Source organism: Eschrichtius robustus, chromosome 4 (assembly GCF_028021215.1).
Source record: "Eschrichtius robustus isolate mEscRob2 chromosome 4, mEscRob2.pri, whole genome shotgun sequence".
Lineage (NCBI taxonomy): Eukaryota > Metazoa > Chordata > Mammalia > Artiodactyla > Eschrichtiidae > Eschrichtius > Eschrichtius robustus.
Genome location: NC_090827.1, coordinates 116,656,850 through 116,684,147, shown reverse-complemented (window position 1 = coordinate 116,684,147; position 27,298 = coordinate 116,656,850). Strand labels below are relative to the sequence as shown.

Sequence of the window (27,298 nt, the reverse complement as noted above, 5' to 3'; positions counted from 1 at the left end):
TGTCTTGTCTTATATTATTTGCTGCTCCATCATCTAGGGACCATAGATACCGTCTGGTCCAACACTCCAGACTTCCCGCTTACTCTAAGTATCACCTTGGAAAGAAGCCTTCCCCAAAGAGTCTTTTTCTGGCTCTTTGGAGGTGGTCTTTTTATGAGTGTCTCCTGGCCTTTCTGGAGTAATAACATCCAGGTGCTCTTAGCTCTGCTCCTCTATTCCCTTTTGTGGCTTCTTTCCTCCTACGCTCCTAATCAAAGCACAGGAGTGTTCTGTGGCTTTTCTTCCCTTGTTTGCCCTTGTTACCGTTTCTGTGTTGATGATGGTCAAACATTTATTGTTTCTAAAGTCTCTGAGTTCTATTTTATTTATTTTTTTATACAGCAGGTTCTTATTAGTTATCCATTTTATACATATTAGTGTATACATGTCAATCCCAATCTCCCAATTCATCCCACCACCACCACCACCCCACCACCACTTTCCCCCCTTTGTGTCCATACGTTTGTTCTCTACTTCTGTGTCTCAGTTTCTGCCCTGCAAACCGGTTCATCTGTACCATTTTTCTAGGTTCCACAAATATGCGTTAATATGCAATATTTGTTTTTCTCTTTCTGACTTACTTCACTCTGTATGACAGTCTCTAGATCCATCCATGTCTCTACAAATGACCCAATTTCATTCCTTTTTATGGCTGAGTAATATTCCGTTGTATATACGTACCACATCTTCTTTATCCATTCGTCTGTCGATGGGCATTTAGGTTGCTTTCATGTCCTGGCTATTGTAAATAGTGCTGCAATGAAGACTGGGTGCGTGTGTCTTTTTGAATTATGGTTTTCTCTGGGTATATGCCCAGTAGTGGAATTGCTGGGTCATATGATAATTCTATTTTTAGTTTTTTAAGGAACCTCCATATTGTTCTCCATAGTGGCTGTTTCAATTTACATTCCCACCAACAGTGCAAGAGGGTTCCCTTTTCTCCACACCCTCTCCAGCATTTGTTGTGTGTAGATTTTCTGATGATGCCCATTCTAACTGGTGTGAGGTGATACCTCACTATAGTTTTGATTTGCATTTCTCTAATAATTAGTGACGTTGAGCAGCTTTTCATATGCTTCTTGGCCATCTGTATGTCTTCTTTGGAGAAATGTCTATTTAGGTCTTCTGCCCATTTTTGGATTGGGTTGTTTGTTTTTTTAATATTGAGCTGCGTGAGCTGTTTACATATTTTGGAGATTAATCCTTTGTTCGTTGATTCATTTGCAAATATTTTCTCCCATTCTGAGGGTTGTCTTTTCATCTTGTTTGTAGTTTCCTTTGCTGTGCAAAAACTTTTAAGTTTCATTAAGTCCCATTTGTTTATTTTTGTTTTTATTTCCATTACTCTAGGAGGTGGATCAAAAAAGATCTTGCTGTGATTTATGTCAGAGTGTTCTTCCTATGTTTTCCTCTAAGAGTTTTATAGTGTCCGGTCTTACATTTAGGTCTCTAATCCATTTTGAGTTTATTTTTGAGTATGGTGTTAGGGAGTGTTCTAATTTCATTCTTTTACATGTAGCTGTCCAGTTCTCCCAGCACCACTTATTGAAGAGGCTGTCTTTTCTCCATTGTATATCCTTGCCTCCTTTGTAATAGATTAGTTGACCATAGGTGCATGGGCTTATCTCTGGGCTTTCTATCCTGTTCCATTGATCTATATTTCTGTTTTTGTGCCAGTACCATATTGTCTTGATTACTGTAGCTTTGTAGTATAGTCTGAAGTCAGGGAGTCTGATTCCTCCAGCCAGACTGCTTTGGCTATTCGGGGTCTTTTGTGTCTCCGTACAAATTTTAAGATTTTTTGTTCTAGTTCTGTAAAAAAATGTCATTGGTAATTTGATAGGGATTGCATTGAATCTGTAGATTGCTTTGGGTAGTATAGTCATTTTCACAATATTGATTCTTCCAATCCAAGAACATGGTATATCTCTCCATCTGTTTGTATCATCTTTAATTTCTTTCATCAGTGTCTTATAGTTTTCTGCATATAGGTCTTTTGTCTCCCTAGGTAGGTTTATTCCTAGGTATTTTATTCTTTTTGTTGCAATGGTAAATGGGAGTGTTTCCATAATTTCTCTTTCAGATTTTTCATCATTAGTGTATAGGAATGCAAGAGATTTCTGTGCATTAATTTTGTATCCTGCAACTTTACCAGGTTCATTGATTAGCTCTAGTAGTTTTCTGGTGGCATCTTTAGGATTCTCTATGTATAGTATCACATCATCTGCAAACAGTGACCGTTTTACTTCTTCTTTTCCAATTTGTATTCATTTTATTTCTTTTTCTTCTCTGATTGCCATGGCTAGGACTTCCAAAACTATGCTGAATAATAGTGGTGAGAGTGGACATCCTTGTCTTGTTCCTGATCTTAGAGGAAATGCTTTCAGTTTTTCACCATTGAGTCTCTGAGATCTAATTCATGTCTTTCTAAACATTGTCCCACTGTTATCTCAAACTTCAGTGGGTCTAAAACCAAATTAATTTCTTCCTATTATAATGAATATTCCTTTTTCCAGTAATACTAGCATTATCCTGGTCACCTAGGCTGGAAACCCAAGTCAATTTTGGCTCATTTTTTCCTGCTTTCCCTTTTCTCCAGTCATCACCATTTCTTCCTGATTCTACCTGTCATCATTCCCTTGGGTGTCATACTCATTTAGGTTCTCATCTGTCTTGAATTACTCTATCATTCTCCTGAACCTGGCCTCTAGGACTCTGGTCTTCCTTTCTTTGGTCTGTTATGCAGATTTCTAATGTCACTAAGCACTACTTTTGTTGTGGCATTTCCTTGGGCAAGATCTGGCTTAACCAGTCTTACTTTGCTTCCTTCTGGTCCACATAAGCTCCTCTCTTATAGATAGACTGAGCTTCTTAGTGCCTTTGAACACGAATGCTTGTTCTCATCTTTTTGCCTTAATTCATGCTTTCATCACCACTTTTCCCCTTTATTATATATCTAGATCACTTGTAGTAGATACTATATAACAATGATTAGACTTCTTTGAGTATTTTAGATAAAGCAGTATCTGAGACAGGACTGTAAAGCAGGAGTACATAATTACCTGCCTACTCCTCAAAGAGAGCGGTAACTTAAATCTCTGACTTTCTTTTAATGCATTAAGAATATTTACTGGGCTCTCAGATTAAAAAATGAAGAGGACATGCCTCCACTACTTACTGTCTCCACTACGACGTCCCTAGCCCAAGCCACCATCATCTCTCACTTAGATTCCTGCACTAACCTCCTAACTGGGCTAACTGCTGCCACTCTGCCCCTCTCCAGTTCATTCTCCATCTAGGGTGCCACGGTTGATTTTTCAGAAAGTTAAATCAAGATACGTCACTCTTTTGCTTAAAGCCCTCTCTTGGCTTCCCATTGTGCTTGGAAAATCCAACGTTCTTACCCCTACTTACAAAGCTCTGCATAATCTGACTCCTACCTCCTTCTCTTATGCTATGTTGTCCCATCGCCACTTCACCAACTCTGCCATGTTGCCCTTTTTATTTTTTGAGCATACCAAGTTCACTTCTGTTTTGTGACTGTGGCTGCTCTTTTAATCTACACTGTGCTTCCCTTGGTTTTGCATGGCTGCCTCCCTCTGTCATTCCAGATCTTAGCTTAATGGGAAGCCTACCCCTACCACTCAGTCCAGAGAATCTCTACTCTGTCGCTTTTTTCCTCTTCCAGGTCTCTCTTTAAATTATCTGTATTACATTTACCAGATTATGTTTCCTATCTGTTTTCTTCTGTCTTCTCACCAACTTCCTCCTCTCCTCTTACCACTCCATATAGAATATAAGCTCTATAAGGACAGGGAGCTTACTTGTCAAATTCACTGCCGTATCCCTAGTACCTAACATACTGCCTGAAGCATGACAGTCACTTTTTTTTTTTTTTTTTTTTAAATTTATTTATGGCTGTGTTGGGTCTTTGTTTCTGTGCTAGGGCTTTCTCTAGTTGCGGCAAGTGGGGGCCACTCTTCATCGCGGTGCGCGGGCCTCTCACTATCGTGGCCTCTCTTGTTGCGGAGCACAGGCTCAAGATGCGCAGGCTCAGCAATTGTGGCTCACGGGCCTAGTCGCTCCATGGCATGTGGGATCTTCCCAGACCAGGGCTCGAACCCGTGTCCCCTGCATTGGCAGGCAGATTCTCAACCACTGCGCCACGAGGGAAGCCTGACGGTCACTTTTTTCCAACAATATTTGTGAAATGAAAGAGGTCCATGCTTTTAAAGATGCTACAGTATAGTCAGAGACAAATGACTAGCTCCACACAATAAGTGCTGTAAGAATGAGTCATATCTATAATGACCTCTGGGTACAGTTAAAAGAGCAACTCATTCAAGGTACGGGAGGAGGAAGGATAAAATCAGCAAAGCTACATTGAGCAGGTAACATTTGCCTTTGGTCCCGAATAAAGACTAGGGGCGGTCTAGAACTTTAGAAGTAACAAAGAGAATGGCAAAAGGTAGCACCTGGGGGTGTAGAAGTACATGAGGCGTTTAGGGTGTAGTGAGTAGTTCAGCTAGAGTTAGGAGTAAGTAATGAATAGATATAATGCTGGGGCCACACAAGTGCCAGATTGCAAAGAATCACATTCATATGATAAGGTTTTGAACTTTGTGTAGGAAATAGAAAACCTATTCTGGCGGCATTATGGAGGATGTATTACAAAGAAGGAACAAGGGTTACAGATCAGTTTGACAAGGGAAGGCCTGAACAGTGGGGTGAAAGATGAGGCTACAGATGGGGTGTTCAAGTAAACTATGTGTTTTAAATGTTCTTTCAGTAGTTTGGGTTTTATCTCATTATGCTTCCTAAAGGTTTATTGTCATCTATCTTACAGAATTTGGTTGATCTTGCCGGCAGTGAAAGAGCTGCTCAAACAGGTGCTGAAGGTAATGAAAACTTATGAAATATGTTGGTCTGAGTGTCTTCCTGTTCTTTCACAGAATAAAAGTGCTACCATGCATTTTAGAAACTAATAATGACAGTAATAATTTTGTGATAAAAGTCCTTCATGTAAAAAGCAACTTATGTATCTAGCTAATTATCTAATTTGGGCTACTATAGCATCAATTAAAAAACTAGAACTGTACAGTTGATAGGATTGTATAGCTGAAAAGCTCATGAGAGTACCATGAAAACCATCTAAATTTCCATATCAGTAAGAAAATTCAGAAGGGAAGTGGGGCACAAAATTAATATACAAAATTAATAATTCTATAATTCTATAATACAAATAACCAGTTAGAATATTTAGTGTACAAAAAGACTCAATTTACAATGATGGCTTAAAAGATGTAATACCTAGGAAGAAACTCAACAAAAATTGCACAGGGCCAAAATAAAGAAAACTTCAAAACAGACCTGAAGGACATAACCAAATACTTAAAAAAATGGAAAAGCATACTTAGATGGGAAGGTGCAAAATCATAAAGATGTCAAGCCTCTCTCTGTGTTCATTCCTGCAGCCTGACATAAAGACACCAGCTGAACGTGGCCTATATCCACCAAACCAGACCCATGAACAGGAAATAAATGCTTGTTGTTTTAAGGTGGCTTGTTAAGCAGCAATTTTATAGCAATAGCTGAATAATGCACCTGTGAAATAACAGCTATTCAGAGTTATCTGTTGCAGTATTTTTTGTATACATGGTAGATTAAAAACCTACATATCCCTCAACAGGGTTCTAGGTAAATAATTCTGATACATCCGTACAATGGAATTCTATGCTATGAAAAAGACCAGTGTTTACTGATATGATGCACAATATACTGCCAAGTGAAAAAAGCAAAGTGCAAAATAGTGTGTATAGTATGCTACTATTTGTCTGAAAAAGAAAGGGGAGAAATGAATATATATGAACTTGTATTTCTAAAAATCTAGAAGAATAAATAATAAACATGGTTAACTAACTGGTTGGGGCATAAAACTGGAATAGAGCTTTTTCCGGGTACTTTTTTTAATGTTAGAGTCATGTGAGCATATTCACAATATTAAAATGAGAACTCTTTTTGGTTTTGAGCCTATAGTTGCCTATATTTGAAGGTTTGGAAAAAATAGATTTGAATGGAGGAATTAGAGGAGCTCTTTTAGGCAATGGGCTTTCCCTCCCTCTTATTCTTTTCTTAGCCATCTTTTTCATTTTGCCATTTGTCTCAGGTGATAACCTTTCTGATTCACCTAATGGGGGGAGGATTAGGGAGAGAGCTCCTCCATCAGTGGTATTAAAGGTGGGCTCAGATCTAGTCCAAAGCATAGACTTCAACATCTGTCCCTTTAATTTCTACTTTCTCTCATAATTTACTGATAAGTTCATCATCCAGTACAGGGCTCGATTTTAGTTTTTATATTTGTTTAATAAATGCAGGTTTGCGACTCAAAGAAGGCTGTAATATAAATCGAAGCTTATTTATTTTGGGACAAGTGATCAAGAAACTTAGTGATGGACAAGTTGGGTATGTTTATCTCACTGTACTCTACCTGTTAATGCTTATGTTTTCATTAGGTCGAAAATTGTGATATTTTAGTGACAGTCAAATAAATGTTCTTATTTCATATATTCAAAAGCTTTCATGACTCTGTGATCATGCGTGGCTTCTTATACATATGGTTGTGTCCTACTAAATTTACTTTCTATATTTTAAATATTTTTTAGTTAGTAGTTTTGATCTGCCTCATGTAACCTGTAAATAATTATTTTTTTTAACTGTAGCTATTTTAAGGTTCTACATTAAGAACCAACCACTTTTGTTACATAAAAATTCTTACTCTTTTTCTTCCCAAACTCATTTCTCCCTAAGTGGTTTCATAAATTATCGAGATAGCAAATTAACACGAATTCTCCAGAATTCCTTGGGAGGAAATGCAAAAACACGTATTATCTGCACAATTACTCCGGTGTCTTTTGATGAAACTCTTACTACTCTCCAGGTGAGTGTGATTTTTATCTCAACTTAATAGGAGGGGATATCATCTTTAAGAAGGAAAAATTACCTACTAAAAGTAGGTAGTTTTTTTAATTCACATAACATACCCGTTAAAATAAAATTGATGTGTTGTCTACTAAATAGCCTTTCTTAATTTTCCCAAAATTCAATCATTCATATCCCGCCTCCACAATTTTTGCCACATCCAACGCTATTTTACTGAAATTGACTTGATATTTTTCTTTTACAAACTCACTTTTTTACTTAATTGATTATGAAAGGAAATGTTATATCAGTTCCATAAATGAAAAACTAGTATCACTTGCAACAAATAGAAGGTGACCCAAAAAACATGTGTATGTGCTTATAATAAAATAATTCCTAAATTCCTGCTAGCTAATTGTTGCCTGCCTTTGCACTGAGCCTAAGGCCTGCATTTTATGTTTAAAAAAAAAAAAAAAAGGAGAGGGGCGAGTAGGAAATTGAATTGTCAGTAGAATAGCTGTCTCAATGAAGGATTCAATGTTATATATAATGGATACCTTCATGTACCCACTTAAAGTTACTTCTGATACTCATACTCTAAGAAACATCGCTTTGAATAGCTACTGAGCACTGGGTCGAGGTACTGTCAGAAAAAAAAGATAGAAAATAGAGTCCCTGGCTTCACAGAATGTATAGTCTTATAGGGAAGATAAGACCTGTCTTCCAACATGATTGCCTTGGATTAATACTTAAGTAGCTAGTAAGTAGGATAGCGTTCAAAGGAAGGAGAGAGGCTTTTGACTGGAGCATTACAAGAATTGTTACAGGGACATAAACTGCACTCTGTACTCAAAAGTATTAAACTACCTGGGAAGAGTACTGATTTTTTTTTTTTACAAAACTTAATTACAGGAAGACCAAATATTATTAATTTAATTAATTTTTGTGTGTGGAGCACATAACACTCTTGTATTTTTTCCCAGTTTGCCAGCACTGCTAAAAATATGAAGAATACTCCTTACGTTAACGAGGTATCAAGTGATGAAGCTCTCCTGAAAAGATACAGAAAAGAAATAATGGATCTTAAAAAGCAATTAGAGGAGGTATGTGTGAACCATGTATTTCAGTAAAGAGTAGGGACAGATTTAGAATTGAGATCTACCTAATTGCCCAGAGATTCTTAAGTCATCAATATCTGAGTTTTGCAACCTAAATTTAAAACAGTTTTCAACTAAGAAGAAATCAACTCATAAAAATTTTAGTTTAATTTACTATAAACTGGAAGATTTGGTTTCTTGAAGTTATTTTAGATTTTGTTTTTCATTTTCAAAGGGGAAAGTTTGATATTTTCAAATGGGCCAAGTGGAGATAATTTTTTTTTAATTGTCACAAATTATACATAGGGAATTAGGTTAAAAAAGAGACACCATGTATAGTTACCTAAAACTACTTTCTCTAGTTTCACGTTAACTTGAATTTTTCTTCCAACCCTGAGATAGCAATCTAATAAGATAGCATAATCACTTGTCATTGTTTGTTTTAACTATTATGGTCCTCTATTTTATATAAATCTTGCATTTTAGTGATCTTTTTAGGAATAAGCTAAAATATCAAATGGTAGTCTTATGAAAACATCTCTTCCTTTGCTGTAGGTATTCAAGTCTCTGCTTTTATGACTTCTCTGCCTACTATTTATATATTTTTAGGCAACTAATAGAATTGCTTTAACAGCATTGTAATGGCATATAGAATAGTGACATGAGAAGAAATGTATATTTTACTTTATTTTTAGTTTGAGAAATTACTGATTATGGTAACTGTGTATTGGTGTTCTGCAGGTAGGATATATTTTATTTCAATAAAATTAAAATTCTTAGTTCACATACAAATTTCTGTTCTTTTAAGCTACTTTCGAGGTTTTAAAATCTAGCTACATTTGTTATTAACATAACCCAATATTACATTCTGTAGGTTTCTTTAGAGACTCGGGCCCAGGCAATGGAAAAAGACCAAATGGCACAACTTTTGGAAGAAAAAGATCTACTTCAAAAAGTGCAGATTGAGAAAATTCAAAACTTAACACGGATGCTGGTGACCTCTTCTTCCCTCACATCACAACAGGAATTAAAGGTAAAATTTAAAAGACGACAACTTAAACTTGGTATACAGAGAATAGAATGGGTATTCCTATGTGTTTATTACATAGTTATGCATTTCTTATCTTTTGATACAGTGTATTCAAGAAATCCAGAACTTTTGTGTTGCTATTTACCTATATAGCAACAAAACGCCTAAGAGAAGAGGTTCATTAAAAAATACTGATCCCTAATGTAGAGGTCCTAATTCAAGGATTCAAGCTTACCACCTATGTTTTCTTCTAGGAGTTTTATGGTTTCAGGTGTTAACATTAAAGTCTTTAATCAGTTTGAGTTGATTTTTGTATATAGTGTAAGATAGTGGCCTAGTTTCATTCTTTTTCATATGGCTATCCAGTTTTTCCAACATCATTTACTGAACAGACTGTCCTTTCCCTATTGTATCTTCCTGGTTCCTTTGTTGTAAATTAATTGATCATATATGTGTAGGGTTTATTTCTGGGCTTTCTACTCTGTTCCATTTGTCTATGTGTCTGTTTTTATGGCACTATCATACATATTGTTTTGATTGCTATAGCTTTGTAATACAGTTTGAAATCAGGAAGCATGATGCCTCCAGCTTTGCTCTTCTTTCTCAAGATTGTTTTGGCTATTTGGAGTCTTTCATGGTTTAGAGTCTAGAGTATATTCAAGGAATCTATTTGCAATATGCTTCTTAAGAAATTCAAATAAAATTAATTAGGGATTGGAAACCACAGATGTCTAGAGTATGTGGGAATATTTTCTGTTTAAAGAAACAGAAATATTAATATCAGGAAATTGATCTAGAATATAGATCAACATACTGATCAAAATTCTGGCTTCCAGTTTTTGTGGTTTTTGTTTTTACTACGGTAGGGATTTATTTATCCAACAGATTTTTTTAAGAGGATAGCCTCTGGATTTGAACTACCTGGGTTTGAATCCCCATTCTATCAATTCCTAACACTTGACCTTGAGCAATGTCTCAAATAGACTTTGCTGCAGTTTCCTTATCTGTGATATATAGCTTGATCCCCACCTCATAGGATTGTTGTGAGAATTAAGTGAAGTAACATACAGTACATGCTTAACACTATACTTTCTGCTCAGCAAATCCTCAATAAATATATACTATTAAGATAATTATTAATAGACATTATGTTCAGGTCACCATTCTAAGTATATAGAAGATGCTCTAGATCAATTTGTTGACTGAGTGATGAGTGGGAAATAGCCCAGTGGAAGGTGTAAGGAATAGTGTTTCAGGAAGACACTTACATGTACAGAAGCTTAAAATTGTGGAAAAACAGTATATTTCTTGGACTTTCTGGTGGCAGGGGCATTTTAAAACCTCAGTGAAGGATTTGAATGTTGCATTATGCTAAGGACAAGGAAATGCCTTGTATGGAACATAATCGGAATTGCATTTTGGAAAGGTGCGGCTGCAATGTGCATCAGATTGATTGGGCCTCTGCAATGATTGTGGCTCTGGAGATGGAAGAAATTGGATAAATTGGAAAGCTATTTGGGAGGTAGACTCAACAGGATTTTGTGATTATGTAGACACAGCGGCAGGGAAAGGGAGAAGGAGGGATCCAAAATGACTTGCTGGCATTACTAGGCTCTCTGGGGAGCTGGTAGCGTATTCACTGAGTTGAGGAGCACTGAATGAAGAGCACTGGAGCTGCTCAGTGTTCGATTCAGGGCATCTCCATTTTAAGATGTTAGGCAGTTGAAAATGTGAAAGGTCTGAGATGGAGGTATCAATTTGGCATTAACTACTGCAGATCCAGTTTAGAGTCCTGGGAACGGATGAGCTTGCTCTGGAAGCATGTTGAAAATGGAAAAAACAGAGAGTCAAACACAAAACCCCAAGAAACAACAACTTTTTAGGTAAAGGCAGTAAAGAAGAATCCCTGAAGCAACCCATGTTTAGCTCAGAATTTAGAAGGAAACCAGCTGAATGTGGTAACCAAGGGAACAGAGTATTTCAGAGAGGTAGTGGTCAGCAGTGTCACATTCTGCTGAGAAGTTAAATAAGATACACATAGACAAAAATGCTTTGGATTTAGAAATAAGAAGCTCATTTGCAAAAGCAATTTTGAGGTATGTGTTGGTAGTGAAAGCCACCTTGCAGTGGGTTGAGATGACCCAAAGGGATGGGATCTTGAATACAGTAGAAGGGTCTGGCCTTAGATAGAAGGAGAAACATCTATTCATTGTAACAAGGACAGAGGAAAGGATAGGCATCAGTGCAAGTAATGCTTTTGTAAGTTTAGGCTTATATTGTCTTTCTGAAGTAGGAAGTTTAATTTTTCTGCTGTCATAGCAGGAGATGGTGGAGACACAAGTTCATAGACAATGCTAAGAGTTTGAAATAGTATAGCCTTTATAGGGAATAGAAAAGAAAGCCAACAAGGAGGAAAGAAGTCTTACCAGGAAGTATTAAGGACCCAGGTGATGGTGGCAACCAGGCTTCTGACTGTATGCCCTGGCAGTGTTCAGGAGGCTGATAAAGTCTTAAAAGACAGTGTAATTCATCTGAGTGTACACTGTGTTGGGATAGGTTTGGGGAACAGAGATTGGGTCAAATAATTCGAGGCGGTTGACCCAAAAACATGGTTGAAGTGATGATCTATGGAATCTAAGATGATAGGAAGAGAAAAACAGGAATAAAGTAAGGTGCCTCATAAGCTAAATAACTATAATGGGATTAACTGGATCAAGAAAGTGGAGGATAGCCACTGTACTAAGAGAAGGTCTGGGTTTATGAGTTTGAGATAACGGCAAGGTCCAGGAGTGGCTTTGGGAGCACGTGGAGTTGAGGTGAAGGTCATTGGAGTCAAACATGTATATACAACTAGGTTTTTGCAGAGCAGGCCGTGGAAAGTGCTGGCTATTTCAAGCAGAAGGGTAGTATATGGTAGAGGCATGAAAGCATGCAGAATATTCTGGGGACAGCAGATAATCTTGACAGGCAATGCGGTAGAATGGTTGGTGGATAGGCTCTGAAGTTAACAGGCATGGGCTCAGCTTCCAGTTGGCTGTATGACTCTACTGAGCTTCTCCAAACTTTCTGGACACCCAGCTCATCTATAAAATGGATGTAGTAATAGAGGATTGTTGAGAGGATCAAATAAGATGAGATAATGCTTGTACTAGTAGAGACACAAGAGAAGAATGCTAGCTGTGAAATATGGAAAGACACAAACACTTAGGAAGTGGGCAGGGGAAGAGAAACCAGCAAAGCAGAGTGAGAGATGAAGACAGCTGGCTGGGTGGGATAAGAATCAGGAGACAGAAATGCCCCTGAAGGGATGAGGAAGATGTAGATAGCTGATGAGGAAGAAGACAATGTAGAAACTAAAAGAAAATGGTAACTAGAGAGAAGTGAGGAGGCAAGGGATTGTTTTTTTTTTTAAAATCAAAAGCAGATAAATAGGCTTGAGCATTCGTAAAGCTGAGAGGAAGGAGCTAGGGAAGATGACAGATGAACAGATAACTGAGGGGAGCAGAACTGGGTACCCAAAAGTGCTTTCGGTAGCTGTAAGGGGGCAGCAACAGCTGTCCCTTCCATGTAACATCAGATTACTTGAAGAGTTGAGAGTCAACCGATTCCTTTCAGTTACATTCCAGAAAAGCTTATAAGTAAACCTTCTAATAAAATATGTAATTTAAATAGTAGTTTCATCAAATTTATTATGGGGTTAAATACTGATTTGAAAAGTTTGAATATGTTTTCTTATCTCAGGTTATCCTTAAACTGGTAAGATATTAAAGTAGACTTAGTAAAAATTCTGCCAAGTCAATGGGTTCTTTTTGTTTGTTTTGGGTTTTTTTTTTGTTTTTATTTATTTATTTTGGCTGCATCGGGTCTTAGTTGTGGCACACAGGATCTTCACGGAGGCATGCAGGGTCTTTTGTTGCCGCACGTGGGCTCTTTGTTGCCGCACGTGGGCTCTTTGTTGCGGTGTGCAGGCTTCTCTCTAGTGGCGCACAGGTTTTCTCTCTAGTTGTGGCGTGTGGGCTCCAGAGCACGTGGGATCTGTAGTTTGCAGCGTGGGAGCTCTCTAGTTGAGGCTCAGGAGCTCAGTAGTTGTGGCACAGGCTTAGTTGCCCTGCGGCATGTGGGATCTTAGTTTCCCGACCAGCGATCGAACCTGCGTCCCCTGCATTGGAAGGTGGATTCTTTACCACTGGACCACCAGGGAAGTCCCAATGGTTTTTTAAAATGGGAACTAGTTCCCTTGTTTACGATGTTTGAGCCCAGATCTATGTGAGGTAATTTTGATTTCTTTCTCTTCAGGCTAAAAAAAAACGAAGAGTCACTTGGTGCCTTGGTAAAATTAACAAAATGAAGGACTCAAACTATGTAAATGAATTTAATATGCCAGTGAATGTAACAACAAAAACACATAAGGCTGCTGTAACTTTAGGAGAAATTGATGAATGTGAGTACTTTTTCAATTACTTTTAATTATAAAAACATCCCTATAAAGAAAGACTTTATTTATAACTCAGTTAATGTGATAAACATTTAAATAAAATGTATGTATTTTAGGTGTAATTACAACGGAGATAATGATAAAAATAAGTAATTTTAAGAAAGTGAACGTTCATGAAGTTCTCTATGTCTAGATTTCTTAAGAATAATGCATTATAGTTGAAACACACATGTTTTTATTCTAATCATTATCCAGTTAAATTAGTATCCATATAATAAACATCAGCCTTAAACTCTGCTAACCTTGAAAGGATGGTGTTTACACAGGAATCCGTTTCAAAATTATGTCTCCAACATAGTTATAAATATTTTTAGGGGCATTTTTAAATCTACTGAAAATAATCAAATCTCAAATTTAGAATTTGTCCTTTTTACCTATATTGTATTAAGGACCCCTATATGTTATCACTCATCCTAACCAGTGATCTTAATTGACACAATAATATAAATGATCACATCTGTTGTTAATGTATTCTTGGCTATGATCATACTGTGAGCACATATTAGCTAATTTGAGTTTATTACCTCTGATCAGATTTTTTTTTTTATCTTTGAGTTTTAAGAAAATAACAAGTTTATGGATAAATTTCTTTTCCCTCTAATTATAGCTCTCTGTTCAGAGTCTGATATTTTCAGTAACACTCTTGATACATTAACTGAGATAGAGTGGAATCCAGCAACAAAGCTACTAAGTCAGGTAACTTAAATGTATTTTACAGAGCATTATCCTTTTACTCTTTTTTAAATTCATTTGTTATCAGGGTTTATTGTTGTTGTTGTAACACATTTCTAGCTCGGACTTAATTTCAGTAACAGTTTTGGTTCTAATTAAGGCCACTAGAGTTTTAAAGGTCAATAAATAATCCCTCAGTTTCACTTCCTAAATTCAGAGCTACCTGAGAAATAAGATAGTAGTCAGACAGGTGGAGAGTTAAATTATCAGCATTATTACTAAGGAGCTTAAGGATCTGTATCCCATTATGAGCCCTACCTCCTACTTCTGATTCGACTTTTCCAGTCAGGCACAGATAGAGAATTTATTTATATGATTTTTTTTTTTTTTAATTTTAACCCTTTCAAAATAGTCGTCTTCTATTCTAAGTTAGCCAGTTTACCAAAATGCAGATCCTTTATCTTACTCTGGATCAAGCTAGACCATTAAAAAGTTATTGAAGAAGAAAATGGTCTAAACCACCAAATGATTCAAGGTTAAATTAACTATTTGGTTAATCCAAATTTTGTTAAGGAAACAAACAATATATGAGTGGAATTCTCTCTGACTTGAAAATTTGATTTTGTTTGCAATAGGAAAACTTAGAAAGTGAATTGAGTTCACTTCGTGCTAACTATGATAATCTGGTGTTAGACTATGAACAACTAAGAAGAGAAAATGAAGAAATGGAATTGAAATTAAAAGAAAAGAATGATTTGGATGAATTTGAGGCTCTAGAAAGAAAAACAGAGAAAGATCAAGAGGTAAAGGATGTGGAAATACGAAACTAAACTAAAACCACACATTTAAATGAAGTATCATTCTCTTAAAGGTATTTCTAAGGTTGAGATATTGGGGATCCAACCATTTTCCATATGTATACACAATTTAGAGAATTTGAGAAATAATTTATTTCTATTTTTAAAAGTGTTGAATCATATTTGTTTCACTTGTGCTTATGCACAAGAAGAAGAAATTAAGAACATCTTTAGGAAGGTTTGGTGAATGTGCCTATTGATGGATTTGTCTTGAAGAAGTTATTTCCTTATAATTTGTATATTAAAATATTTAATTTATTAGCATATCAGAAGTCCTGCCTAGAACGTAGCCATTTCCTACTGAGACCGACATGAATTTTAATATCTTGATGAATGTTTTATATATGGATACTACCTATTAATGGATTTTGTTTTCTTTAGAAAATATTTTCCTAAATAGGTAGAACATTAGAATAGCTAGGGAAGCTAATTTTGCACATTTCTTTTTCCATATAAGAAAGTTACTGTGAAAATTAGTATAATTAATACTAAATAGTTTTAATGGAATTTTTAGAAATGAAATGGATCACTTAAATTTTTCAAGTGTGTAGTATTAGGCTACATGTTAAGAGGACATAATCCATAAACCATCAGAATTTGGGGACTTGGTAACTGTCCAGAAGATTCAAGCAATTTCTTAGTGTGGAGAGTCTTTAACCTAAAGTTCATAGACCCTATGAAATTATTCTATAGAATTTTGGAGTGCATATTCAGTTTTGTGGAGTAAGAATCCATAGCTGTTATCAGACTTGTGACGTGATCCACGAATCCCCTCAAAAATAAGAGCTGGTGTTTTGATGTAGGTAAAACATGAGTTAATTTGCAGCTACTTATTTCTGTATGGAGAGCCCAAAGGGACACAGTTCCTTTTCCTCAGTATCATAGTTTGTCACCTGCTTTTCTTTTTTAAAAAGAAAAAAAAATTCTGTGCCAAAACTATTATTTCTGTTCTACCTACAAATTACATTTACTCCTACATTTCATAGGTATTACATCCTGAGAGGCAAAAGTCTATAACTTCTCTACAGAGTTTCATTTAATTTGTTTTAAAATTTGTGAATTCACAGAATGTAAAACTTCATGAAAAGAACGGTGGACTTCATAAACGGTTTTATTGAGAGGGGGTGCTCTAGTGTTGTGGTTAAGAGCACGGTCTCTGGAGCAAACTACCTGGAATGAAGCCCTAGTTCTGCTGTTTATTAGCTCACCACAGATTTGAGCCTGTCATGAATTATTGGCAAGGCTTTGAGCAAGTCATCACATCTCTCAGGGCTTACTTTTTTGTGTATCTTCCTCCTTGAAGTTAGATCGGGAGCTTGCCAAGTCCCCTTCTAACTCCAAAATCTCACCTAATTTTTTGTATATATCTTATAAATAATACGGTATAAAATTACCTTTGGGCATATGTGTAGCAGTAATTTCTCTAATTTTTCTTACATCACTTATACATTCAATTAATTATTAAAAGCAAAGCTCACTGAATTGACTCACACACGAAAAGATGACAGAATAACACAGAATATATGCCTTGAATCTCACATCTCGATTTTTTTTTTCCTTTTTACAGTTAAGGGGGAAAATAATCCTATTCTCTTTACTTTTACTTGGACACACATTGAAATTCTAGGTTCTGTGAGGTAACCTAAAAGTTTAAGTAATTTAAACTTACTCTGTTCAAAGACAGTTTTACAGTATCCATTTCATGTTAAACTACAAATACAAGTGTAGGTGTATGCAACAAAATATGTTCTGAAACCTACATTTTGGGGAAAAGTTTAACCAAAATGGAGTAAAGGTCAAATTGCAGCCTTAGGACATGTGGCCATTGCCCTGGTTTCCTAAGGGTTTTGTCAAAAATCACTAAAGCTGTGGATAATTTTCAAGTGGGGATACAGTAATATAAGATGTTTAAATAGTAATTTTAAAGAAAGGAATAAACAAGGTCAAGTATTATCACGATCAGGGAACAAGAGAAATTTCATCTCTCTACCTATTTTAACTTGATTTAATTTTATAATTTTCACAACTTGGAGATGTTTAAGAAGTGAATTAATTATTTCATTTCACCTGCTGAAAATTACAGTTGAAATATGCAATATTTTCTTTGTAACAGTGGATTAACTTGATCATATCGTGTACTTTCTCTATGCTCTGCATCTTAAACAATACATCATTGGGAGAGTGTACTCAGCTCTTTTCAAAAGTGACTTAATCTTTTTCTGTTTATGTGAACCAGTACTTAAAATGAAGAGTGATTTCAAATGAGAAGTGGGGGAACTTTCCTTTCTAGATGTTTTCAAAGATTAAGGTTGATTATTTAGTTCTTCATTTCCGACAAATGTGGTTTCCTTGCACAAAAGTTAGAAACAGAAGAAAAGGTAAAAGATAGAGCCAATTTAAATTATAATCAATACAGATGTCTAAAACTTTGCTGAACAATGGTAACCACTCATCACATATGGCAATTGAGCACTGGAAATGGGGCCAGTCTCAAGTGACTTAAGTATGAAAAAAAGAATATGCAATATTACATTAACTTTTTAATACTGATTACATGAAGAAATAATATTTTGCATATATTAGGTTAGATAAATTATATTAAAATTAATTCTGCCTGCTTCTTTTTACTTTTTTTAAAGGTGGCTACTAGAAAAATTTTAATTATAAATTTGGCTCACATTATATTTCTGTTGACTCATGCTGACCTAAAATACGAATGTCAAACCAGCCCAGTCTAAAATCTAAAACTAGTCAGGACTGAATTAGACATCCAGAAAATATTATTTAAACAACGTTCTATTTTTGTAAGTCCCTTACATTTGACTAGAATTTGCTTTTACTCTTTAAGGACTCATCTGATTATGATTAAATAATTCTCAGGGAAATTATGTTTACCTTTGTTAAACTGTAGTTTACTTCGTTTGAACACAGAAGTTTCTGGTACTCAAATATTTAATGCTACAGATATTTCGATAAAAAGGAAACTTTAATAGAAATACTTGTATCTTTAAGTATTCTTTATACTTTTAGACAGTTGAACAATATAAAGCAATAGCATCATCTTTCCAATATTTCCTGTAGAAAAAACCAGCAAGGTAATAGTTGATAATGCCATACATATGTCTTTAGCTTTGGTGAACTGTAATAATATTATAAAGGTACCACATGAAACTGTCATAATCCAAACCTAAATTCCAAGTCACAACTCATTAAAAAGTATGCCAGTATAAAGCTAGGTGGATAATTTATGGGAAGAGAAAAAAATCTTATAGAATAAATACATTTCTGCACTTCACTTACCCAAAACAAAAATCTATTTAAAGTATGTTTTTTTTAAAAGTTTGGTTACCACTCTATCTTATACAGTGGTGGGTACTAATTTGCTTTTGACGTTACTGTAGCTTTATTAACATGACGTAACTGTTTTGGGGGTCATGCTTAGGCTTTTTTCTTATTTGCTTGTTTTGTGGGGTTTGGGGATTTTTTTCGTTTGGTTGGTTGAGTTTGGGTTTTATTTATTTATTTATTTTTAAATAACGAGGTGCTTCATTGCAGTAGCTTGAACAGTTGATCTCTGGTAGTTGAACTAGACTGATCTCCCAGTCTTTCTTATTGTGTTGGGTGATTCTAAAGCGGTGAATGAATGCTATCTTTTTTTTTTTTTTTTTTGCTTTATTAACTATTGGTTTGCTCTGTTGCCTGTTCACATGCTCTTACAGATGCAACTAATTCATGAAATTTCCAACTTAAAGAATTTAGTTAAGCATGCAGAAGTGTATAATCAAGATCTTGAGGTGAGCATTTATGTTGGTATTTCTATTGATAAGGAACAAAAACTATAAAACGTACATCATATGTAATTGAACATGATTTCAGAAAATAGAAGGAATTATATTCTTTAAATATCAACTTTTTGAATTTTACTATCTACCAATTTAAACAATTAAATGTAATTTCTTTTTAATTCCTTAGAATTCAAACCCAATTAAATTGTTTAATTCTCCTTTAATTGTTTTAGGATGAACTAAGTTCAAAAGTAGAGCTGCTTAGAGAAAAGGAAGACCAGATTAAGAAGCTACAGAAATACATAGACTCTCAGAAGTCAGGAAGTATGGAAATGGACTTGTCATACTCATCGGTAAAAATCAGGTTTATTTTGTTGTGTCATCATTTTGGCATTTGTAGTATACTGTCATCATCATCATCGCAAATGTTTATATTGAGCCTACTGTGTGCCAGGCATTGTTCTAATTGTTCTAAATATAGTATTTTATTTAATCCTGTCAGTAACCCTATGAGAGAGGCACTATTAGTATCATTGCCATTTTATGGATAAAGAATCATAGAGAGTTAAGGATATTATCCTTTGATTGAATGTAAGTAAGTTAGAGATGAGCTTCCATTAAAAATCAGTAATTCAAAAAATTTTAATGTTTTTCAATTGTTTTATACAAATGCAGAAGTGTATAGTCAATATCTTCAGGTAAGCACTTAACATTGATTAGTAGCTAGAACTGTAAAACATGTAATTGAGCATGATTTCATAAATTCATTAATTTCATTAATAGATATTAATGCATTCTCGTTATAATTATGTAACTATTTTAACAGTTTGATATTTTTCAGAGCTATAGCTGTAGGTGATTTTAGTTGGTATAAGATCATGGCATTAAATAGTATTGAATGTCATGGTGAAATTAACTTTTTTTTTCTATTTGCTTTCAATCCACCTGATTACTTCAAGAAACTATCAGTTGGATTCTAGTTTTTAACACTTTTTTAAAAAGGCAACAGTTACTAGCTGGAAAGTTTAGAATATTAGTTTCTATTGTTCTTCTTTTGTTTTCATTTGAGTTTTTCAGAGTACTTTTTGTTACCTTCTGTTAGTACTCTATTAATGACAAGTGATTCTTTTTAAAAGTGTTCTCATTGTTCTGAGGCCCTGGGAAGAAAGGCACTTTCATATCATCCTGGAGTATCTGTTGATAGAAAGGCAAATAGAATTGCCCATTTATTAAATTGTTGTTTATTTCTTTCTCTTTATTCATCCAATTTATTTATTCATTCATGCATGCATGTTTGCATTAATATTTTGCCAAGGACATGGTTGAATTCATGTAAGTGCAAGTCATGTTGAAATGCCACTTCTTTCTAAAAATGAGACGGTGGATTTTTTTTCATGTATTTATCAGTCATTTGCATTTTCTCCTCTGTGAGTTGCCTGTTCATATCTTTTCTCTATTTTTCTATTGGATTATTTATCTTTTTCTTTTTAATTTGTGATTTAACATCCTTAATTGTAACCATTAGTGAGTCACCTGTCATGTTTTGCAGAGAGTAACTTAAAATAAAAATACATAGGAAACTTTAACAGGCTAGCTGAGCAACAATTGTGTTAACCTTTTTAAACAATAACAGAATTATTATAGTACTTCTATATAATGCTTTTATCCTTTTGAAAAATATACCCAGAATTTTTTAAATATTTTTTTTTTGGTCACACTGTGCCACTTGCAGGATCTTAGTTCCCCGACCAGGGATCGAACACAGGCCCCAGCAGTGAAAGCACCGAGTCCAAACCACTAGAATGCAGGGAATTCCCTAAAATATTTTTATTATTGGAAATGTTAATTTTTTTAATCTATTCTAAAAATACATTTGGCAATTCTCATATTTTAACCATTTTTGATTTGTTAGGAATAACATACATGTACGTGTTAAGTCTTTTCCAACTCTAACAAAGTTAGATTTCACTAAATCCTTTTTGTCCTGTGTATAGGAAAACACTGAAGACTTAAAACAAATGAAACAGACTCTGCTTGATGCTGAAACTGTAGCTCTTGATGCCAAGAGAGAATCAGCCTTTCTTAGAAGTGAAAATCTAAAGCTGAAAGAAAAAATGGTAAGTTATTTTTGTAATATTTGTAAAAACAGTTACAATGATCAGTACATTTCTGTGAATCTGCAGTGTTTCTCTCAATAGAAAGAACTTGCACATACATGCAAGCAAATGGAAAATGATATTGAGTTATATCAAAGCCAGCTGGAGGCGAAAAAGAAAATGCAAGTTGATCTGGAGAAAGAATTACAATCTTCTTTTAATGAAATAACAAAACTCAGCTCCCTTATAGATGGCATAGTTCCAAAAGGTATTTTATCGTTTCAGACTTATCTCTTTGCAAATCTGACTTTATACAGAAATGTACCTAAAAGATTTTGCAACTATATTGCAATAAATAATTAAAAATCCATTATTCTCTGGTGTTTTTAATAGCTTAATGTGAAGTTTTAATGTCATTTTGTATCAGTATTTATAAATGTTTCCTTGGACCTCAAACCATAAGGGTCTAAAAGTTATTTTTCAAATAAATTGAACCCAATCTTGGACAAGGTGATTAACAATTGGATGAGTTGTTTACCAACACTGGCTCTTTCTTTAATAAATTTTATATAATCTGGTTAAATAATCTAACTATGTATGTAATTTAGATTTACGCAACAACTGCAAGCTGTTTTATTTAACTTACTAAAAATTTCCTAGATTTGCTGTCTAATATGGAATTGGAAAGGAAAATTACCCATCTCCAGAAAGAACTGAATAAGGAAGTCGAAGAAAATGAAGCTTTGCGCAAAGAAGTTAATTTGCTCTCAGAATTGAAATCTTTACCTTCAGAAGTAGAAATGCTAAGGAAGGAGGTAAACACTTTTTTAAGCAAACAACTCTTACCTTGAAATAAAAACCTTTGCAATAGTGCCTTAAATATTTTGCCATATTTTATTTTAAAGTACCAGCCAAGAGACTGTAAACGCCTGACTCAGTTTGTTAGCAATAGAAATATGTCAAATTCTAAGAAAAACCATGAAATGCCTGCTACACCAGAAAGTTAAAACACTTTAAAATGATAGATGAGGAATTAAAGGCACATGCTGACTGTGTTTCTACTGAGTGTCCTCCATGCAATCCTTATTAGAACCAGAGATTAGAAATCAAAACTTTGAAGGTAAAGTTAAACAGGATAATATATTGTTAAAGAGATGTCACAATAAAAATATTGCCTTTCCTCAGTCAAACCTTTGCTTAATTTCAATGTCTTGAAATTGAGGTGAGGCAGAGAAAGCTTTTTTCCTGAAAATTGCTTAAGTAGATATATATTGCTAACATAGCTAAGTTTGCTTTCTTTTCCATAGATACATGATAAATCTGAAGAGCTCTGTATAATAACATCAGAAAAAGATAAATTGTTTTCTGAAGTAGCTCATAAGGAAAGTAGAATTCAAGATTTACTTGAAGAAATTGGGAAAACTAAAAATGACCTAGCAACTTCCCAGTTGAATTACGAAAGCACTGATCAAGAATTCCGAGATGTTAAAAATCATCATATTGAATTTGAGCAAAAGTATAAGATGGTCCTTGAAGAGAATGCAAAATTGAAACAGGAAATAGGAAGTCTCTCTAAAGAAGCTCAAGAACTTGGTTTAAATTTGGATGCTTTGAAGACAGAGGTTGGTACAAGACACCCTCTAGGGAAATGATCTTTAGTCTTAATGGGGTTTGGCTTCCATGTGTACGTCGCAGAATGCTCTGCTTTTCACATTTACTTTTTCTTATCTTAAAGCTCTCTCACAAAACCCAAGAACTTCAGCAGAAAACAACTGAGAATCAAAAAAGGTTAAAAGAAGTGGAAGAGCTGAAGGAACAATTAGAAAATAGAGATTCTAGGCTGCACACTGTAGAAAAGGAGAAAACACTGCTTACCGAGAAACTTCAACAAACCTTAGTAGAAGTAAAAACCTTAACCCAAGAAAAGGATGATCAAAAACAACTCCAAGAGAGCCTGCAAATTGAGAGGGACCAACTCAAAAATGACATTCAGGATACTATAAACATGGTAAGGTTTTGCCTGATTAAACTTTGAAATCTCAGAGCCTCTTTAAAAACATTACAGGAGCCATCATTTATTATTTATGATCAAGCAATAACTATAAAATTATTTTCATTGTTTCACATTCTAATGGAAATTATTTTCTATTTCTCTGACAAAGAATATAGACACCCAGGAACAACTACGAAATGCTCTTGAGTCTTTGAAACAACACCAAGAGATGATTAACACACTAAAAATGAAAATTTCTGAGGAAACTTCCAAGAATTTGCATATAGAGGAAAACTTAGGAGAAACTAAGGATGAATTTCAGGAGAAGGTAAGGGGTGTTTCTGTTCAAAGTTTTTATATGCTTGTATATGAGCTTTCTCCTTAACCTCAAACACTTAAGTGCAGAATAGTAATCTCAATCTTATTTATTATTCACAGTGGTAATAACTCAGAATAATTTACACGCTTAAGTCTAATGTCTTTGAAATAACTTCAAATATAACTGCTTACAATCAATTGAAAAGGAAAAGACAAAAAAATACTAGTTTGGACTTTGAGCTGATATTTTTCTGAGGCCTATTGTAATTTACACATCTTTAAAAGCCCCTCTGAATTCTAAGAATGTAAGAAAGATTCAGTGCTTATTATTAATTATGGCTAAAGTATTTGTTTTATGTTGGATTTTGTATACTATATTTGTTTAGAGTTTACTATAGAATCAATGTATGTATCGTATTTGTGTCTATCTTTAGGGTTTGCACCATAATTTTACTATTAGGTGCTTAAATCTTGCCTTAATAATTCATTCTAGGTAAAATGGTTCATTTTGTCCTGAGACCTTAGGAGAATAACTGCTTAACTAGTTATTCAGTTATATATAAGAAAAACTAGGATGCTAATGGTGACTTTTAAAGTGAGGTATATTAGTCTGCTAGGGCTGCCATAACAAAATATCACAGACTGCTTGTAAGCTATATGTTTATCTTCTTTGCAGAAATGTCTGTTCAGGTTTTTCCCATTTTTAAATTGGTTTTTTGTTGTTGTTGAGTTGTAAGAGTTCTTTGTATTTTTCTGGTTATTAACCCTTTATCAGTTATACGATTTGCCAGTATTTTCTCCCATTTCATAGGTTGCCTTTTCACTCTGTTGATTTTGTCCTTTTTTGCACAGAAGCTTTAAATTTTGATATAGTCTAATTAGCTTCTTTTTTCCCCCTTTACCCTGGAACACAATATTCCTGCCTTGGAAAATGAGCTTTCTCTTCTCTCTCCCTATTCTTGAGTCCTTCTCTCCTAGAAAAGCATTTTCACTTCCACTATTATCTTGTGTTCTCAGCTTATCTATAATTTGGATCAACCATGGGCCAAAGGTTCTTGACCTTGATTTGAAATTTATAACTTCTACTTTCACAAGGGGAAGGTTTTTTGAATAGTTTTTTTAGAATAAGATACAACAATGTATAGCTGCTTTTAAACAAATGAAAAATGCAATCATAGGACCCCATGAGAAGGAGGCAGTAGAGGAGAAGTGAGGGAAAGGAAGAGTTATACTCACTGGGACCAACTGGCTCCTGTAGTATTATGTTCAGGCTAGAAGTGTCCATGTTGATAAAAGAGTCTGTTGGGATTCTCTGGGGCCATTCTGTTCATTAGAGATCTTGAAACCTGGGCTGGAAGTCTGAGATCACCTTGTTCTTGTGATAACCTTGTTCGTGCCGGAATCACCCATGTAGATAAAAGAGTGGGTCTGGGAATTTCCAGGGGCCCCTCTGTTCATCTGGGTACCACAGAACTCCATTAAGTAGGTCTATCAGGAATCCCTTGGAGTACCCGTTTTCAGTCCTGCTTGATGTGTCTCTTTGGAAATGCAATTTCTCTAGTGTGTCTCAACAGAAATTAGATTTTACTCATAACCACGGTAGCTGAAATACTTCCTAGGCTGAGTTCAGTTTTGAAATGTACCTTGGGTATCATTATAGAATACTTCCTCTCCGTCTGCTTTGTCTTTGTGTATATTCCTTTGTTTAGGAGTAAAGATGCAGGCTTCTGAATTACAATATCTGACAAACTGCTCCCAAAGACTATATGTTCCCCACCTTGTGTATTGGGTTGGCCAAAAAGTTCGTTTGATTTTAAGTAAAAATAAAAGACACATTTTTCATTTTCACCAAGAAATGTATTGAACAACGTCTTCATTGACCAAACGAACTTTTTGGCCAACCCAGTAGTTAGCTCTGTGCGCACCATTGTCAGAAGCTCATGAATATTGCCAACACTAAGAGGTTAACTAAACAAAGTATGGTTTGTCCATATCCACTTTAGAGAATAGAGCAACTACTAAAAATACTAATTTGAAGATTACATAGCAGTATGGGAAAATGCATATGATCTAAGTGAAAAAGAAAAGCTAAAATGAATCCTATATATGTAAATTAATTATGATGGCTATGTTTTAAAAAAAGGTAATGGAAAAAACTGCAATGAAATATTTTAGAACTCTAATAGCAGTTGTGTTGGTGACACTGGATGACATTTTTTCTCTTTATTTTTCAAATTTTTTTCTAATGTTAATTATAGATTACTATAAAAACTTTTTAAAACATATGTGGCCAGTATGGAACTGAATGCATTTATTGGGCTAGTATAAGGTTATATAGTGACACTCTAATTTCATGCCAACAATTATAATGTCAGTCTTTATCTCCTTTTACCAAGGAGTTCACGTTTTAAGTTACCTTTGGTTAAGACTTATTTATGGATAACTGAATTTATATAACATGCTTTTCTTAAGCAGTAAATGAAAATTGTATATTAAGAAAAGATGAATTATGCTATTATAATGTGAGATATAGTTCTACCAAAATTATTTTGCCCTCTACATGTAATAAAACTCCAGCTTTGGTGAGTATGACTACCTCTGAAAATAAAGATTAATTGGGAATAGGGGGTAGGGAATGATTTCCAGCTTTTAAGGAAAAAAATAAAGTGATAGAGTTCAAGGCGGCTTACTTTTTCATGAAGTCAGGTTAACCCATCATACATGAAGATAATTGTTAATTATCTATAGCTGTCCAGGTAGTTCGTGTCAGTGAACAAGCACAAGAGCACACACTCTGGAGCCAGACCATTGGATTCAAAACCTGGTTATTCTTCCCTGGGTGACCTTGGGCAAGTGACCTATCCTCCCTGGTATTGTTTCCTCATCTGTCAAATGGAGATAATACTAGTACCTACCTCATAAGGTTATAGTGATGATTAAACGTGTCAATATATGAAAATAGTGCCTAGTACATAATAAGTAATATATGTTGGCTATTTTTATTATTATTAAAATTATTATTAACTAAGAAATTCTTCTTTAATGTATTTATATTTTAGATGGTTGGCATAGATAAAAAACAAAATTTGGAAGCCAAAAAAACCCAAGCACTGATTGCAGATGTTGAGGATAATGAGCTAATTGAGCAACAGAGAAAGATATTTTCTTTAATACAGGAGAAAAATGAACTGCAACAAATGTTAGAGAGTATTACAGCAGAAAAGGAACAACTGAAGACTGACCTAAGGGAAAGCATTGAAATGGTAGGATTTAGCACTGTATACTTAGCAGTACAGTTTTGTCTTTGTACATTTTAGATTTTTCCAACTTTATTGAGGTATAGTTTACATGCAATAAATGTATCTGACACAAGAGTACAGTCTGATGACTTTTGACAAATGTCTCTACTTGTGTACCCTCCACCTCAGTCAAGATGTGGAATATTCCCATCACCCCAACAAGTCCCCTTGAGTTCTGATCTATTTGATCCTAATCTTACCCTCTGCCCCATATAGTCACTGTCCTTTTTTTTTTTACCTTAATCACTTAATCACATTGTTTTCACTTGCCTTTCCCTTCTAGGACGTCATACAAATAGAATCACACAGCATACACTCTTTTGTGTCTTCTTTCTACTCTCTTGCTTATCGCTGGGTAGTGTTCCATCGTATGAACAGGCCACAATTTGTTTAGACTTTATCCTGTTGGTAGAAATTTAAGTTATCTCCACTATTTGGCTATTTTGAATAAAGATGCCGTAAACATTCATATACAGATCTTTTTATGAACATTTTTTTTTAATTTCTCTAGGGTACCTATCTAAATGGAATAGCTGGCTCATAGGTAGATGTATATTTAACTTGATGAAAATTTCCTAGACTGATTTCCAAAGTAGTTGGTACCATTTTACATTCCCATCAGCAAATTAAGAGAATACTGAGGGCTCCACATCCTCACCAACACTTCATAGTATCGGTGTTTTTAATTTTGGCCATTCT

At 34.7% G+C, this 27,298-nt stretch overlaps 1 protein-coding gene across 7 annotated transcripts in view; it reads left to right on the top strand.

Annotated features, from left to right (window-relative positions):
- Positions 1-27,298, top strand: part of CENPE (centromere protein E) — a 76,575-nt gene that overhangs the window by 7,336 nt on the left and 41,941 nt on the right. For 6 of the 7 annotated variants that reach the window (XM_068543254.1, XM_068543253.1, XM_068543252.1 and 3 more), the window contains exons 9-25: positions 4,886-4,937; positions 6,414-6,501; positions 6,847-6,976; positions 7,941-8,060; positions 8,929-9,087; positions 13,381-13,525; positions 14,187-14,275; positions 14,887-15,054; positions 18,828-18,902; positions 19,127-19,246; positions 20,888-21,010; positions 21,092-21,257; positions 21,650-21,804; positions 22,297-22,611; positions 22,725-22,997; positions 23,152-23,310; positions 26,360-26,563. In XM_068543254.1, the coding sequence (XP_068399355.1) occupies positions 4,886-4,937; positions 6,414-6,501; positions 6,847-6,976; positions 7,941-8,060; positions 8,929-9,087; positions 13,381-13,525; positions 14,187-14,275; positions 14,887-15,054; positions 18,828-18,902; positions 19,127-19,246; positions 20,888-21,010; positions 21,092-21,257; positions 21,650-21,804; positions 22,297-22,611; positions 22,725-22,997; positions 23,152-23,310; positions 26,360-26,563 (2,541 nt within the window). The remainder of the gene's footprint in view (positions 1-4,885; positions 4,938-6,413; positions 6,502-6,846; positions 6,977-7,940; positions 8,061-8,928; positions 9,088-13,380; positions 13,526-14,186; positions 14,276-14,886; positions 15,055-18,827; positions 18,903-19,126; positions 19,247-20,887; positions 21,011-21,091; positions 21,258-21,649; positions 21,805-22,296; positions 22,612-22,724; positions 22,998-23,151; positions 23,311-26,359; positions 26,564-27,298) is intronic. The other variant, XM_068543251.1, reaches the window with a different exon arrangement.